The 18,604-nt window shown below is 38.2% G+C and overlaps 1 protein-coding gene across 5 annotated transcripts in view; it reads right to left on the bottom strand.

The window, feature by feature from the left end:
- NAV3 (neuron navigator 3) overlaps window positions 1-18,604 on the bottom strand; it is an 862,702-nt gene that overhangs the window by 175,303 nt on the left and 668,795 nt on the right. For 4 of the 5 annotated variants that reach the window (XM_053585283.1, XM_053585282.1, XM_053585281.1 and 1 more), the window contains exon 10: window positions 195-303. In XM_053585283.1, coding sequence (XP_053441258.1) covers window positions 195-303 — 109 coding nt within the window. Of the gene's footprint in view, window positions 1-194; window positions 304-6,172; window positions 7,084-18,604 lie in introns of those variants that run through there. The other variant, XM_053585284.1, reaches the window with a different exon arrangement.

The raw sequence follows: 18,604 nt of genomic DNA on the forward strand, positions 1-18,604 counted from the left end.
TACATTGAAGAAAAGATTGATAGGAGAATGAGTTAGAGACAGAGATGAGGCTGGGAATTTAATTATGTAAATTTAAGTGAGAACATAGTAAGGGATTCTGAAATCACTTCCCTATCACTGTAAGAAAAGTTAAGTGCTTGATTGTATTTTTTTTTCTTTATTGGCCAAAAGATACACAGAACTTAGAAAAAAACCTGTGGCTTATCTGAGTCCCACGAAGACTGGACATCGTTTCCTCTAAATTCTGTCTCAAGTCTGCTATGTTTTTAACCGTTCGCATTCTTCTTGTTTCAGGGTCTTCACCTAGGAAAGTAACAAAATAATCAATGTGCCAGTCATGCCATACGCCATATACTGTCCTCAGAATAACTGTGCACACAGTTAAATAATATAAACCCTTCTCCTTTTTTTCTTTTCTTTCTCTTTTTTTTTTTTTTCTTGAGACAGAGTCTCACTTTGTCATCTTTGATATGGTAGAATGTGCTGTGGTGCCGTGGCATCATGGCTCACAGCAATCTCAAATCTTGGACTTAAGCAAACCTCTTCATCAGCCTCCCGAGTAGCTGGGACTTAAACCCCTCTTCCTGAAAGTAAAAAATATAGGTAGGAAATCCCAAATAACTATTATCATCTAAAAATTACGATTCTTCCTACAAATAAAATGTGAACAGAACCAAATATAATAATTTTTAAGTTGATAACACAATATTACTTTGTAGGCCTATGACCTTAATTGCAAAATGAGGGAGTCACATGGAAATATAATGTACAGTATTCCATATTACTGAGCTTACTTAAAAAACCTATGATTGCTTGGATCCTAGTTATTTCAATGATTATCTGTTTCTACTCGCCTTTTATATCAAGTATACATTTCACCCTGGGGAATAACCGTATAGAAGCAGTAGGTTTTTAAGTCTTTTATTTTATTAGATTCATGGACCAAGATCCACAACATTGAATGGCTTTATTTTTAATCATTTCTGAACTTTTTATGGGCATTCAAAGATTCCATACTAATGATTCTGGAGTTGATGTAAAGTCCAAGGCCTCTAAAGAGGACATGTTTATTTGTTTCATAAACATGTTTCAATAACATGTTTTTGTCTAATGGTTATAAAACAAATAGCCCTGCCAGTGTGACAAATCCTGGCCTTGAACAACTTCGCCTATCAGTTGAGGGTAGAACTGCCATGACACCATTTTGTTTATGGCCATGCAGTATTTACCAAGCCAGTGGCCATTTGAAGTTGGTGGATCTGGATAAAAGGAAGAATATGAAAAAATAGTAATACAAGCATGGTTTATATTCTGTTAAATTTGGGCTGACGAGGATGTCTAGTAATAGGAATCTTTAATAAAACAGAAAGATGAAGGGAGAGAGGGAGGGAGGGAGGGAGGGAGGGAAAGAAGAAGGAAGGAATGAAATGGATGTATTAATAGAAGGGAAGGGAAGAAAAGGAGAGGGGTAAAGAGGAGGCCAGGAAAAGATGGTGGGGGATGGAAAGGAAGGTAACAGAAAGAGAGCGGAAGAGAAAGAAAAAGAAAAGGAAAAGGGAAGCAAAAAAAAAAGCAAATTTTAAATTGCACTATGAAAACTATCACATAGACAAGTCAAGATGCCTATCTATAACATGTTTTAAGAATATAGGTAACTATTCAACTTATTGATTTGCTTCCTTAGCATTCATTCCAGACTTTTAAAAGTACATAACAACTATGCCCAAATACATTTACTATAATAATCCATACCATTTACCATAAGAGAGTTGGTGGGGATTTCAGAGATAAGGATTTCACCTTACCTCTTGGCCATAGAATTCATTTATGTTTCATGGGAGACAAAGCCATCTGCCTCTATTTCAAACCTTCAAAACTGGAAAGGCCTCTACCTCTCCAGCAAGAGAAGACGCCTCTCAGTATTAGACAGGTCTAACTGTAAAACCTTCCAGCTAGTGATCCCCGTGGCTCTGAAACCAACTGAACTAATTTACAGTCTTTACAAGGGCACCCACTCGAATAATGGAAGACAACTACTAATTCCTTTATCATTTTTTTTCAGCCAAACATTACCATTTTGTTCATTATTCCTTATCTTGGATGGCTGCCACAATAGTCACCATTCTTCTGCCAATCTATAATTTCTTTCCTTTAACTTATAAATTAATCGAACAATTAAAAATACAAAATCATATCATTATTATTTCACACTTAGAAAGCACTGAGAAACTTCCTTGAAGTAAATATGTTTGTATTAAAAAAATATATAAATATATGTTGGGACCTCATGAATATGGCATAAGCTTTTTCTTCACTAATTCAGGCCATGCAATTCTCTAATCCTATGGATTAACATTGTACAACTCAGAGCTGTTAATAACCCTTGAGATTTTGATCATATTCTCCTGGAAATCCTTCCCATGCCTCTTGTATGTATAATACAGTCTACTGTACTACATTTCTCTACTTCTTTAGAGAAATGTCTCTAAAGAAGTCTACCTTTCACTTCCAAATAATCTGCCAAAAAAGGAGGGTTTTGTAGGGAAAATCTTAAAGAGTGGACAAAGATAATTGTTACAGTCAGGAAATGTCAGAGGCAAAGAAGAGATGTATTAAATCTGCGTCAAAAAAAAAAAAACCAAAAAACACAAAACCGTGTCAAAAGAAATAATGAAGACAGGGTAAATTTGGAGACGCACTAAACCAAGATTCCATGTGTAAGCTTTCATGTAGCATGGAAATCTTCAGATTCTAGCTGATGGTACAAATGAGGAATCACAAAACCAAGAGAGTGCTCAGATGACTTATTTTGGAAGGAAGGGAAATGCAGGTCCCTGACATCATATGGGTTTCTAGAATACACCATCGTGTGTCCTCACCCCTGAGCCCTTTCCCCTTAGGAGAACTTTTAAATTGTAATCAAACTGTAATATCAATCACTTCCAACTGGGATAATATTTAAAAGGTAATATTTATATCATAGTCAATATTTTATATTAATTTTAAGAACATCGTAGTTTTAGACATTCTGTCTCATTACATACTTTTCTTGTATCTACCTCAAGTCCTTTAAAATTTCCTCTTTCCAGTCTAACAGGCATCTTAGACATTTGAGTCTTCCAGCTGGACTCATTGCTCATTTACACACTGTCTCTTGCCTTTCAGAACCATCACCTCCCTCCCTCCTCTGGTTTTCCTCCTCACGATACCCCCTCCTGACACCGCACTACCCCTGACAATCAGAAAATGGACTTTTTCCTCCCAACACTCACTGAGAAAAACGTAACTGCCATTTACTCCTGTCATGAAACATAATAACCAAAGAAGAAATTATTGCAATAAATGTTTTCAGTGACTCACAAAAGGCAAGATTAAACTCAGTGCACTTTCAAGCCCCCTAAGGATTGATTGCACAGTCTGAATTATCCTATACATTTGTTTCTAAATGAAGGGTGGAGGCTTTTTTTTTAGGGGGGGAGAGCACAATCGAAAAGTAAATAATTTGCATAAAATAATAGAATTAAATGTTTAATATCAATAAAAGCAGCAAATGCACATGAGAAACTTATTAAATCACAAGAAGGCATTTATTCCCACTTGCATAATCTCAGAGTTGACTATTATTCTTGAAAAAGGCTTCCTATGTGTCAGACACAATGGTAGGTACCATTTTCCAGAAAGGTATATCCTGAAATCTGCTTGAGCTTTTAACATTGGTGCACACTGCTTCCTCACTGCTTGTAAGGCCTTCTCCAGGAGCAGAGCCCAGAATAGCTCCATTTGGCTCTTCTGCAAAATGACCTAGTGGCAGATAAACCATTTAATCTGTGCGACCCCACTCTTATGTTCCAGGTTTAAATTATACACTTTGTAATTAACACTGCCAGCAATGTCAGCTTATAGTAGGAAATTAAATTGTATATGAATGAACCTGATTTAAAGAGAGATATGTCCTCTACCCCATCCATATTGCAAATGTAATTTAGAGTATCACTGCCTGATTTGAGAATTGACTATGGTCTTGTGAATGACCCTAACTGACAGTGACTTGGATAGAAAATTTCAAACTCACATGCTTAATCTTGACACTTTGGGGGCAAATAGCAAAATATAGCCAACAGCTTTATAGACTTTTAAAATATTCTCCTAAACAGTTCCAGCACAGATCCCAGTTGATTTATTATCCCAGATCTGTTTGATATTAGAATATCTAGAAGTAAGGAGTCAAACTCAAGTAATTCTGCCTAAAACCTAACTTGAAAGAGGCCATTTTGAGTCATGAGCAGTACCTATTCAAGCATGTGGCAGAAATTCTAAGATTCTTATGTGCTGTGGGCTTAGATATATTCACCAATTTAACATGTGTCATTATTTAGGGGGGAATTGCATCAGAATGCTTCATTATCTAGAGATATGATTATTTGTGCCACAGTTATTTGAATAAATTCTTCCCTTATTTTTTGCACTTGCGTTTTTAAATACTGGCATAAATGGAAAAAAAAATAAAAACCCGAAAGAGAACAATCACATAAGTACAATAAGCAGATGTTCCATTTAAAAACCAACGCCGACAGACTTCGAGAGTTTACCTCTGAGAGTAATACTCCGAGTTATTTATGCACAAAAAGGCATATGTCACATACACCCTCCCACAGCAGGCTATAATTTAACAGAGCAACCAACAATTTCTGCACCCTGCTCATGTCTTTGTAAATACTTACATAAGCAGGACTCAGAACAAGATAAAAGACACCACTTTAAAAGCAAAAGATGAATGAGTATTAACTGATTCTACAGTTCCAGAGGATCAAAAGAATAAAGAGGTTTGGCAGGATTAAGACTTCCTCTCGCCTCTGTACTGCTCACAGATCTTTAGGAGAAGCATTTCATCCCAGAAATCACACAATGGTGAAAAAAATAAATCTGCAGTGTTTAAGCACCTGGTGTCTTCAGATTCAAAAATCACTATTCTGACAAGTCTGGAGACAGTACCTTCTAAAAACCAAACTGACATGAAAAACGAAGCAATATTTGCCTCTGCCTTCTTTCTAAGTTTCCTTCTTCTTCTAAAGGTGGTTCACTAAAAGAGTCCAAAAACCATCATAAAACATCTTGTAACAGAAAGGCCTATAAAAAGAATAAGATCACACCTGTATTTAGCACCAGTTGCGTGAACAAGAAACAAAGAAATCACTGGCCAGATTTAATTTTTTGAATTTAAGAAGCCTTGTTATAAACTTCCTTGTGGGAATGCAAGTTGCCATGAACTATGATGTGGTCAGTGGTTTAATACTTATGAACTTTTGGTGGAATGGACAGTGTGATACACCTATATTTTGGTAGCGCTGAACCTAGAAGTAACAATTAAAATGTACGCGTTTTACCTGTTCAACCAAGCGGCAAAATTAATGTTTAATCCCAAAACAGAAGAATCACTTGACATCTTCAGACCTAGTTAAGTTCACATCAGAAGTTACTGCTGAAACTCATTGTCATCAGAAAGGCTCACTGGGTTCAATGTGAAAACAGTTCATAGTTACACAAAAAGTAGTTTAAATGGTGACACTGTGTACATGGTGGGGCCTTTTGGACCAAATACCAATAAATAAATAAATAAATAAATAAATAAATAAATAAATAAATAAATAAATCTCTATATATAAAGTAAAGGCAGCAGAGCCCTCTGCACTTGTGAAACTGTTAAACTGTTAGTACAGGGCACGCTCCTCGCTGATAGAGGGACATCTATCAAGGTAACCCCAAGCTAGCAGGAGACACGCAACTGCACAGAAAAGTTACCCACGAGGCCCCTCCTTCTTCATTCTGTCTGTGGTGAGGTCACCTGGAGGCAAGTTGAACAACGGGGCCCATTACGGACTAAATGAAAAGCGAGTTTGGAGTTTAGAACGTTACCCCTTCCCGGTGGGTATCCACAGTGGTGTTCGGGATACCCGCTAACCAGGCCCAGGGCACATGGCGCTTACAATTGACACCCACAGTTCAGCTTTACATAGAAAGTCATCTCGAGAAACAATGAATTAACATTTTTGAGTAATTATATTTTAAAAGTCAAGTCTCAAAAATGAAAGATTTGTCAAATGCAAATCATTTCATAAGAAATCCTGAGACGCCCTTGCGATGCCACGCGCGCTCTCAGGAGCCGGGGACTCACCTAGCAGGTCGGTGCACAGGGCCTGCTCCAGGTCGCCCAGCATGGTGAGCAGCACGTCCTCGTCCAGGAGCGCGGTCCCTTCCCGCAGGCAGCTTTCGCCCTCCTCTTCAGCCCAGCTTCTGCCCATGCTGGTTGACTTGGAGGACACGTTTTCATCCTCGGACCTGCTCTCCTCGTCACTCTCGCCTTCCAAGCCGCTTCGGCCAGGCCAGTCCTGCAGGTCCTCGGCGCCCGACTGGCCGCCCCTGGCGGGCAGGAGGCTCCAGGCCCCCGAGCTGCCCACGTGGCACAGGGACTGCACAGACCGCGACACGCACCTGCACAGCGAGCGCCTGTCCGCATAGCTGGACGCTCTCTGGGTGGCTTTGGCGGCGTTTCCAAACCAGTTGGAAATGCGCACACTCGGCCTCCTCTCCCGCTCGTGGGTGAGGGAGAGATTGGTCAGCGATTTCTGCTTCTGAAGGCAAGCTCCCTTTCTCTTTACTTCTCTGCCCTGAAACAGGGAGAGCGGAGCCGGCTTCTGCATGGTGCTTCCTGCGGCCGCCCTTTCAAAGGGACCTCATTCTGCCTTTGGACGCCCCGACTGCAACTGACCCTCTCGGGTTTAACTATCCCATGCACTTCAATAAAGGCTCAGGCTCACACATTCACAGAAGGTTCCAGAGATACAGCATGTAGAATGATCTGCCTACAATTTAGCTTGCCCCATCATTTCTCTGACCAGCAGTACTTACAAACATGTTGCTTGAATATATCTGAAGCAGAGAAAGAGTTCACCAAAGACTCTGCTCCAGCTGAAAAGTAATCCAGGAAGCCAACTATGTTCCCCTCTCTTCACCCAATCGCGTTTCTCAGCAGAATGAGGGGTCTGCATTTCCCCCTCCTGGTTCTGTGTTCCAAAATGCAAGGAGGTGACAGCACCAGCCACGTCTTGTCTTCTTTCCCCTTCCCTTTCCTGCCTTTCACCAGCCCTTGAACAAGCTCGGACCGCAAGCCTTTACTCTAACGAGCTGACAGCGTGCAGCAAAGGCAGCCTCCCCGGGAAGAGCAGACTCAAGGCGATGAAGCCCAGCCCTGCACCAGCCCCTGGCGTTTGCGGATTCCACCTGCATCCTCAGATCTCCGGCGCTCTCGAGCTGCTGCAGTCGCTGCTGCTGGCTGCCATGGCAGCAAACATTCTGCTAAATTAAAACAGAGGCACGAAAGCAGCTGTCCAGCCCAAAATGCCACAGGTTTCAGAGCCAAGGCAGTGTGAGATGTTGCACTATTAACCCTCTCAGGCCCCCAACCTCAGACACTCCCCGGAGCCCAGAATGACAGGCTGGTTCTCTGTATCTGCAGGCAGCTGAAGCAGTCAGAGCTCCCTTCTGAATGTTGGGATTTGTGCTGTAAAAGCACAAATCAAATTCAAGAGTGTAAAGGACCTAAAAAAAAATGGAGCATGACACTCCACCTGCTAGCAGATAATGCTTTAAAGGGAAAGACTTCAATTTGTCTTTTAAAGAACAAATTCAAGGGTTTTTTATTCTTAAGTAAAATCCTAATGTGACAATAAAAACATTTCTTTCTGAGTCTAAAAAAAAAATTGGAAAAAATAACTCAAAATGTTTTTTCTTCAGTATTTTGACTCAAAGCACACAATTGAAAGTTATGGATCAAGGGTGTAAAACATAATGTGTGTGACCGAAAACACAGAAAGCACCTCATGTCTTTTGATAAGAAGCACCTTTCTAAGTCTGTTCCATAAACCTATCACAGCGCAATCAGTGCCTCTTTAAATATTTTGATTAAAAAAGAAAACCTAAAAAATAAATATTTTGTATTTACCCTATAGTGGTTGAATACACTATTCCACCACCATGAAATTCCGATCTTAAGAAAACCTTTAGCCATACCATAGAGGCCACGTATACACTGACAGGTAAGGAGAACATTACTTTTGTAGGATCTAACTTTTGGAGAATTTCCACCCACAAACAGAAAAATAACAATACACAAAAATATTACAATCGTCTTTGTAGTTGATACATGCACAAATCTTCATCATTTTCAGAGAAGATATGGTAAAATTAATTCTGATTTTAACCTCCCATTTGTAATCTCAGGTAAAGAAAATGCCAATCCCTTAAGTATATAAATTAGCATTATAATAATGCAGTGCCTATACCTTGCCTATAACAACTTACTTTGCAAAGTCAATTATTGACCCCCTTCAAGGTATTCATATTTAGATGCCTCTACGGTATGGCAACTATCCTGTAATAATTGTTTCTAAAGGTTTTCTTAAGATGGGAATTTCATGGTGGTGGTATAGTGTATACAACCATAGATAAGAAAAAAATAATCAGATGTGAAGAACAGTAATTATTTGTGACAAAATTTCACAATAAAGAAACCTGTGAATTTTAATAGTGATTCTCAATTGTTCACTCTTTCAAAATTAATTGGGTTTATCTAAAATGTGCTTAAAATAAAAGTACATATGTTAAATCAAGGGTACGAAACCCTGTCATGTTGGAAGGCTGCATTAATGTAGCTGTAAAAGAAACTTGGACTAGATATACTTAACCGGCCTTTTAATGACTTTTTTGTGTCTGCTTTTTGTTGGAAAGCATTTGAATATTTGGTTGCAGCATGAAAGTCTGCAGTTCAGCTTATCCTGCAGATGGGTTTTCAGTTATTTGTGACTTTAAGGGCATCTTGACCTGAGTTAGGTGGGAGATGTAGAATTGCAGCAATAAGTCATGGAAAAGAAAGAATTTCTTGGGGGCATGTTGCCATTTGTGGGTATTCTGCTGCATTTTTTCATATTTCAATTAGATTACTCTTAACATCAAACAGTGATTTTAAAATGGTATCCATTGGAATCTCAATCAATTCCATCTGAATTTCTTTAGGTGCCTTGATGATACCAACTAGGTGAGGCTGGAATGTTAATTTGAGTGTGAGGTCTGGATTCTCAAAGTCCATGGACTTTTCCTTGTATCTTCCAAATAATTGATCTATAACAACTGTGTATTTTCACACGATTTGCATATATCATCCTGCTCATTAATGACCTTTGCTAACTGGGCAAAATGTTCATCCAAAATTTCCTTTTGAAGAAGAAGTGTTTGAAAAAAATACACTTTTTTTTGAAATGCTTGGATTTTTTTACAACACAGCATGTGCAGACTCAGTTTTACCTTACAAAGAAAAATTCAAGTCATTTTGATTTGACATAGTATCACACAGAAATGTTGTAAGCATAAAGACATCTTTCAACAATCACATGTCATTTTGTTTTTCATAAAATTTCACTATCAGTTCTTGCAGAGATAAAATTTTGGCTAACACCCGTCCACGCAAGAGCCAACACACTTTAGAATGATATAGCAAATCCACGCGGAATACCTTATTGTTTAACTTCAGCAAGTTACAAAACTAAGGATGCAATGTTGCATTTGGATGAACATGGTTAACAATACTTATAACGTGCTGCAAAGTGCCACTTAAACCAGTAGTTTTAGCACAGACATTTTGCTGATACAAGATACAATGAAAGGAAATGAGCACCTCGATCTGCTAATAATTTTTATTTTTGCAATAAACCCTTAATGTGTTCCTGCCATGGAAAAGGTACCATCTGTACATAATAATCACTAAATTTAACAAATTCATTCCAACTTCACATTTATCTTGAAAGTTGTCAAAGATTTCTATTTTCCATGTTCCATTCATAAGAGTGTCCAAAGCAAGTAACTCTTCATAGTGAAGAAAATCTTCAGCTATGATATGAATAACACATTATATAACACCTATGCCCAGTCAGTAGTATCAAATTGAGTCATCCAAAGTGACTCAATCATTCCTTTTGAAGAATGACAATGTTCCATTACGTTGAAGGCTATTCATGCTGATCAACTGTGGTTCTCTGTGAAAGAACTTTGTACTTTGCAATTTTATTGAGGTCTCAGCGTCCTACAACATTGACAATGCACTCACCACAATTTCTACATCACTGAATGGCTTCCCTTTTTTCCTAAGTATATAAGCCACTTTGTAAGTTGCTTTAGTGGCATTATTTCCAGGTCTCATTTCTGCTTGAAAGAAATGTCTTTGCTTTTGCTTTCCATCTTTTAATTTTTGCAATACAACCTTTCGTGACTTTCCCTCTAGTTTAAAATATAAGTGGTCCTTATGAGCGCATAATGCTAATAAGCAGTGCATTTCTTTAATGTTGCTATTACAGCAAATCATTGACTTTTTTATGTTTATTCATATCACACATAAGTGAATGTTCTACGATGTGAAGGAAGAAGCTCATTGCAAAGGAGACTAGACTTTGTACTAGTCAATAGTACAAAATATGAATCATTCTAATTTTGCCAAGAACTAGAATAAAGAACAAAATACAACATTTTGCAAAGGAATCCTCGTCAGCTCTTTAGTAAACATAATGTGGCTATTTAAATAAAAGTCTAACCTAAGTTAAATTACCTGAGCTGAATCTTTCTGATCTTCATAAACATTCAAGTAAAGGCAATTTCAGTGATCACTTACAAAGGGTGTAAATGTCAGATGTTTCCCATTATTTAACACAAAGTCTGCTAAGTCAGAAAAGAATATATAATCATTAACTTATCCTTCTCTTTAATCTGAATTCTTTCTAATAAAATGATTTCCTGAATTCATCCAATTATTTTAATATTACTTTTTTGCAAATGACATGCCAGTTTTTTTATACATCAGTCTGAGTCAGTCTGGTATTAATCAACATTTTTCAGTTGAATTTATAATAAATTCCAGGTAAAGGTTAAAGACTGCACTAAACAAATATTGGACCTGTTGGTAGACAGCCTTATGCAAAAAAAAAAGGATAAATACGAACCTATGGAGAAAGAATACTTTAACATCTTTCATGAATAGAAGTAGAATGAAAATTTGGGCTCACTTTTGGCAGGATCTCCTAGCACTTGATGAAAGGGATGGCCTCTAGAGACAAATTCTTTTTGTCAATGAATGTGAGAATAAAACCCAAGCCAAAGCAGTAAAATCTGCACTGTCAATTCAGCCAGCTCAGTAATTACAAGGTCATGCTGTGAGTCTCAGAGGATAGGCTGGAAGCAATAAGCTTTCTCATTGCCACAAATTACACAAAACTTTCCATCTGACTATAATGATTATTTACCTACCATCATCATAATGGGCAAATATCTCTAGGTTTTCTCACAAAGAGTATGATAAACAAGGAGAAATCTGAGTGATGGACTTAGAGACTCTGGAGAAAAAAGTTTGTCTTATAAAGATCACCAAAATGAAATTTCTGCATTTTCTCCAGGAAATGTCATTTTAGTGTCACACATTTCTGATAGCTATCTTCATAATTTGATTACATTCTCAAACTTTCACTACCATTTATTGACAATGTATATATAACTTCAGGTGAGTTATTGCATTGATTAAAATGTAAACAACTGAGCTTCCCACCTAACTTAGAGAATCCCTCTGGCAAATCCACATTGCAGTTCGAACCATTCAAGTTTGCTGCTTAACAGTATAGCAAATTGTTACATGCCATGCATGTGTGGGTCATGCAATTGGGATGCTTGTCACGTTTGTTTGAAACTCCAAAAGGAGGCCAGGTGTGGTGGTTTATGCCTCCAATTGTAGCATTGGGAGGCCGAGGTGGGTGTATTGCTTGAGCTCAGACGTTCAAGACCACCCTAAGCAACAACAGGATCCTGTCTCTACCAAAAAAAAAAAATATATATATATATATATAGAGAGAGAGAGAGAGAGAGAGAGAGAGAGAGAGCGCACCAAGCATTACAGCAGGTGCCTATAGTCCTAGCTACTGAGGAGGCTGAGGCAAGAGGATGGTTGAGCCCAAGAGTTCGAGGTTGCTTTGAGCCATGATGATGCCACGGCACTCTACCCAAGGTGACAGGAGACTGCCTCAAAAAAACAGATGAACAACAAAATTAAAATAAAAAACAAAGAACACCAAAAGGGATTTTTCCCAGGTTACATAACTGAAAATTACATGGAATCAGGGGAGGAAAAGTTTTAGACATGGATTGTTTGGGGGCTCAGATGTTTCCAACAATGACCTTGGGTTTAATTGCTCCTGATCTACATAGTGAATTGTTTTATTTGAGGTTGAGTGGTCATTGTCAACAGTTCCAAGCTTTATTTTTGTTAGTTTTAGGTCTAGTGGAAAGGGAGACTGTCTCATTCATAATAGTCTCAGGAAAAGTTCTGCAAACATCTCTTATTTGTTCTGATCCAGCTGGATTGAGTCACAGTTCTCAGTCCTGAAACAGTTGTTGTGGTCCAAGAATGGGAAGTTTTAACTGGCTCTGCTTAGGTCAATTTCACTTGGACCTATGAACAGATAATGGTCCCCAAAGAAAATTATGGTGTTTTTGTCAGAAGATGGTGCAATGGATACTGTTTAGACAAAACTACTCTAGGACTAAAGGTGGGTTTACTATGCAGCCAATGGTGTTTAAGCTATTGATCTCCTAGCTTGCCTAAACGCCTTTCCAGACACTACATTTTTATTTTTGTATTATTTTCAGGCTCCTTCAAATTACATAGGCTTTGAAAAGTCACAAAACCTGGATCTTACCCCATCAAGCTTAACTTCATCAGAGCTTGATATCACGAAGGCCTCTTTACTTGGAGAGCAAGACAGAATTACTCCCTGTTGAGGCCCCTACATCAACCATGAGCAATAAGAGTTCGATAGATTAACACTGAGATGTGGGCTTATAGAAAATCAGTGAACTACCAAGATTCCCATAAATATAGGAGAAATGCCCCCATTTAAAAACAAACAAAACAAAAATGAGTAAAATTAATAAAGCAAATGGAATTTTCTTCAAATAAGTTATTTAGTCCTGGAATATTATCCTGTGATTTCTGAGTCCATTAGAATTCCACTGCATAGATATATGATCTGTTTTTACGCCTTGTAGTACTCTTCACAGCTCAGTTAGTGGCTCCCATGTGTCCACTCGTTCACTTATTGTATTAGGCTTATGTTTTTGTCCCTTATTCTTTCATAGGAGAGCTCATGTCTTAGACATGTTGCTGTTTCCAAAGTTTGACCCACCTAGCATGTATAAGACACCAGGTGATAATTACCAAAAAGACAAATGGAAGAATAACACCGTATCTCCCAATAATCCTGTGAGTTTATTAAATATCATCATAGTAACTAACTACACACAAAAGGGAAATATGTCAGAAAATTAATGTCAATGATGACAAAAATCCATTATTTTCCAGTTAATGGAACACTCCTCTTCCCACACACAAAAAAACCTCTGAATGAATATTCTCTGGGCCAGTCTACACTAGGTTCTGGCAATAAATTCAAGTGCTCAGGTGGTTTTGGTTTCACTAGCAGCCAGAATTAGCCAGAAATCAGAAAGAGAAGGAAAACAGGGAAAGGGATGGAGACTCTGAGAAAGAGAAGGCATCTTCAATACAGAAAACAGCTCAGGGGCTTTAGAGCTCTTTTATATTAATAGGTTGATTCTATGTCAAGTTGATTACCTCATATCTGAACTGCTTGGTGCCATGAGTGTTTCAGATTTTGGATTTTTACGGGCTTTAGAATTTTTCCACGTACATAATGAGATATCTTGAAGATGAGATCCAAGTCTAAACACAAAACGCATTTATGTTTCATGTATACCTCCTAAACATAGCCTGAAAGTATGTTTAGGTACATAGTACAGTTGTATAGTATCAAATTAAATACTATGCAATATTTTAAAGAATTTCATGCATGACACAAAGTTTTCATATATTCAGCCATCAGAAGGCAAATGTGTCTGCCACCCTTATGGACAATCTATGACTGTTTAGAATCCCCATCATTCCTGATGGTTCTAAATTTGATTCTAAATTTACATGCTACCAATAAATAATTATTTTCTTACACTTCATTCATGCATAAGTACTGAACTATAAAAAATGTGACATGCCATGAACCGTGAAAAAATTATGTGTACAGGGTAACGCAGGAGCACAGCTTCACCCCCAGAATCCCTGCATCGGCTGCTGAGCAGCAGCACCAACACAGACGATGGACTTTCAGTCTTCACCTCCGAGGCTGGGTTTTGATTAAAAGGTTACCGCCCTGTGCATTTTATTTTTGTGTGTGAGAAGAAACAGCAGAGGCGGTTGAACAACCAGGAAGGGAGTGCTCTGGGGATGCGGAGGCATTCTGCAGGATGGCTTTTTAAATGTTTCCTCTAGTGTCATCTGCCTCATTAGCAACATTTTTTTGCCTTAGAAATTTCTCTTTGATTTTATAAACTGGCATGATTTTCCATTCTGTTGTAAATACACACTGCTCTAGTTTCTCAAGAAGCCTATCATCCATTTTCACCGTGCTGTCCATAGGCATTTTCCCGCAGTGTTAACTACGGGACCTCCACTGTCCTTAGTCTCATGATCACCTTGAGTGAGAACCACTTCGGCTATTTCACTATCTGTCAGTGAAAAGATGATAAAGATTGGAGCCTCTTATCACTGTTGCCAACTTGTTTGATAGCCATTTATCCAGCTTATCACTGGATTTTGTAAGATTTTGTAAGGTCTGCTATCATTTTTTTCTCACTTCACATATGGAATCCTTTAGTCACCACCTTTTCTTCATTATCCCTGAACATAGTTGCAGACCAGAGCTTGTTCCAGGCCACTGTGTATCCTTACACACTGTACCTTTAGCCACGGTGTTCCAAGGGTTGGCAACAGCTCTTATGGCACTATTCATGCTAAATTTCAGAAAACTTTACACACACACACAGACCCACCCCTCCATTCACTTCTGCTAAGATGCTTTTTAAGGAAGTACTTTATGTTTATTCTTTATTGCTATCCTGATCACAGGACTGAATTAATGAAGTCATACTTGGGGAAAAGTACATAGCAAAAAGATTACACTGGATGAGAATTTCAGGTTAACAAAGACCAAAACAGTTGTCAGGCTTGTCATCACCATCTGGGCCAGCTACTCTGCGGTGAGCAAGTGCCTCTCATACAAAATGTGTGTCAAACCAATGAGAAAAGATGTCCCTGGTGACCCGTGCCTTTTTGTTAGCACACTAATGGACTGGTGAGGAATCCACTTGCTGAAAAAAAACAAGGGCACAAGCTTTTGTCTATCACAGCCAGTTTCGATTTATGAGTGTCTGCTGCATTAGCACATCTCAGCAGGTACGCCATCCCTGGCATCCTTAACTCCTAGAGGGGCTGTCTCATTAGCTATAGTCTATAGAGTTCTGAGGCAATAATAGCTAAACAGTGATATTTCATCAGTATTATAGACTTGTTCTTGAATCAGATTTCATCAGCAATGACCTTGGCAAAAACGCCAATGAATTTTTCTGCTGTTTTGTGATCAGATTTTTTTGCCACCACAAACTATAAAAAGGCAATGCCATGTATTTTCTTGAATTTCTACAACTAGTCTGTTTAATATGCACATTCTCTTTTATTTTTAGTTCATTGTGATTAGACCTTTGCTTGTTTCATGATCAAAGTGCCATGTATTCATTGTGACCTTGGTGGACCAACTTTTATTACACAACCAAGATCTTCATTTCTAACTCTACACCGGGTTTTTCTGTTTTTCAATAACTTTCTGTTCATTTTCGGCACTGAACTTCAGAAGTTGTTTTAGGTCACAGCTGGTGGTCATTCTAACATTATACTTTTGTCACGACATTTCACACTTACACTGCTGTCCAGTTTTTGCAGAACCTTAACTTTCTATGCCATGGATAAAGATAAATGGGTCCTCTTTTTATGACTGGTATCTTAAACCCTTTCTGAATTTCCAACAAGACATATACACAGAGCAAAATATAAGCCCCCCCCCACCAAAAAAAAAAAGCCACTGTGAATAATGCAAGTCAGTCTCAGCCCCATGTGGCAGGGGAACCTGCCATCGTTGGGTCCAGCTTAACATGTGCTATTTTATTACCCTTTATGAGTGTGCTTGTGTGGGGGAAATCTGAGCTTGTGTGGAAAATAAATAGAGCAGCTAAAGGGGACAAGGAGGGTCGGTTTTTTCCCTGACGATGCTGAATAAACTGTGTTGCACTCCTGCATTTTGACTACAACATGTTACATGAAGCCAGGCATGAAAATTTCCATTTGTTGGATCAAGTCACTACTCAGAAAGTTTTGAATTTTGCAGCATTCTGAATTCTAAATATTCTGATCAGGGATGCTCAGCCTGTGTGTTACACATTTTTCTTTGTTCTTTCTTCCTTTTTTTTTTTTTATACGCTCTTTTAAGATCCCAGTTCATCAGGGAGAATTTCTGAATTGTTATGTTGCTTCTGTAGAATGAGTAAACCTTTTCTTCCTCATATTCTTTGGTTATTCAATGATTTTCTGACCAAAACTGTATTCTATTTTCCATTCCAAATGGCTAAGTGTTATTCACCCTAAGTTCATCATAATTACTTTCTGAACACCTTCCAAATTCAAGATATCATTCCTACTTGTCTGCTGTTTCCACCTGAAAAATTATTAAGTTCTTTCCTCATTGCGATTTTTAATTTTATGCTTCATCCATTATATTAATTTAATTTTACACATATTTATTAAGTGGTTTATTTGGCCCTATCAAGTCTCATATTGAAATCTGATCACAAATGTTGTGATCCCCCACCATACGTTGGGGATATACCAGTTAATAAACAGACAAAAGTAGGATAAAGAAAGCTGACTAAATTCCATATATATATATATGTATTATATATATATATATTTTATATATATATATATATTTTTTTTTTTTTTTTGCAGTTTTTGGCTGGGGCTGGGTTTGAACCTGCCACCTCCAGCATATGGGGCTGGCACCCTACTCCTTTGAGCCACAGGCACCGCCCTCCAATTATATTTTGAAAATGCAATTATCCAAGGATATCTTAGTCTCCCTAGTACCTTAGTTCTTATGATGAGTTAGAAACTGTTGCTGGACTTATTTAGTCTCTGAATCTATGAGAGAATATAGCAAGAGTTCAAATACTGGGAAATATCCCCAAAAGTTGATTCAGATATATTACAAGTTTCTGAATTCAGAAAGCCAATGATATCTATGGACTCAACAGAATATTCTAATGGATTGGGTATGAGGTGTGAGACTCATGAATATTCTAAGATTTCAGGCTTAAGCAATTAGAAGGATGAAATTATCATGAACCAGAATGGAGAAAACTTAGGGAAAGTATTTTGGAAGGGTACAAATTTTAAGGGTAATATATGGAGTTCAGTTTTGGATATGATAGGTTGTAAGTGGCTATGAGACATTCAAGTGGAAAGGTTGTGCAGGCAGTGGATATCTGAGTCCAGAGAAGACTAAAATAGTGAAAGAAATTTTTATGTATTTCATCACATTCCATCAGTATGTAGAAGAAATTTAAAGCCACGAGACAGTATCAAATCACCAAGGGTGCCTTTATAGGCAAAGAACTCTAGGGACAGGAATCTGGATAATTTCAGTCATAAGAAGTCATGGATAGTATAACTAGAAAAGCAGATGAAGACGAAACAAACTGTGGTTTGAGAAAAGCCAAAAGAATATGGTGCCTGTAAACCAATCCTTAGCCACTTATGTTCCTAAAAGAAACCTCTGAGGCTGGCTGGGTAATTTATAAAGACAAGAGGTTTATTTGACTCACGGTTCTGCAGGTGAGGCAAGAAGCACGGCATCAGCATCTGCTTCTGCCACTTCCACTAAACATGGAAGACGAGGAAGCTATTGTGTAGACGTCACATGGTGACAATAGAAGCAAGACAGAAAGAAGTGCCAACCTCTTTTCAACAATCAATTCTCAGGATATAAAGAGAATTCACCTGTTCCCACAAGAATGGTGCCAAGATACTCATGAGGGATCTGTACTCATAACCCCAAAACCTCCCACCAGGTCCCACCTCCAACATTTGTGATCAGTTTTCAACATGAGACTTGATAGGGCCAAACAAACTATATTAACCATATGCAAACCATAGCACCAGGGAAGACATTCTCTTAGAAGAGGACAAATGGCTGCTAAGAGGTGAAATAAGATGAGGACTAAGACTTGATCCTTGGATTTGGTATATTGACATTAATGGTAACTTCACTAAGAGCAACTTCAGCAGAGAAATGGGGCTAAGAGTCTAAGAGACTTTATTCTTTGTTACGATGTGCCATAAGGAGAAAGAGACAGCAGTACTTGGGGAGCAAACTGGGGTCTAGAGAAGTTGTTCATTGAAAAAATTAGGGTTGGAAGGATGATGACATCCCATGTGCTAAAGGGAATGATTTGGTAGAGAGAGTGCTATTAAAGATGAGAAGACACAGCTCAATTTACAATCGCCAAGATGTGGAAACAACGTAAATGCCCATCAACCCAGGAATAGGCTAATAAACTAGGT

Source organism: Nycticebus coucang, chromosome 3, assembly GCF_027406575.1.
Source record: "Nycticebus coucang isolate mNycCou1 chromosome 3, mNycCou1.pri, whole genome shotgun sequence".
NCBI classification, from domain to species: Eukaryota; Metazoa; Chordata; class Mammalia; order Primates; family Lorisidae; genus Nycticebus; species Nycticebus coucang.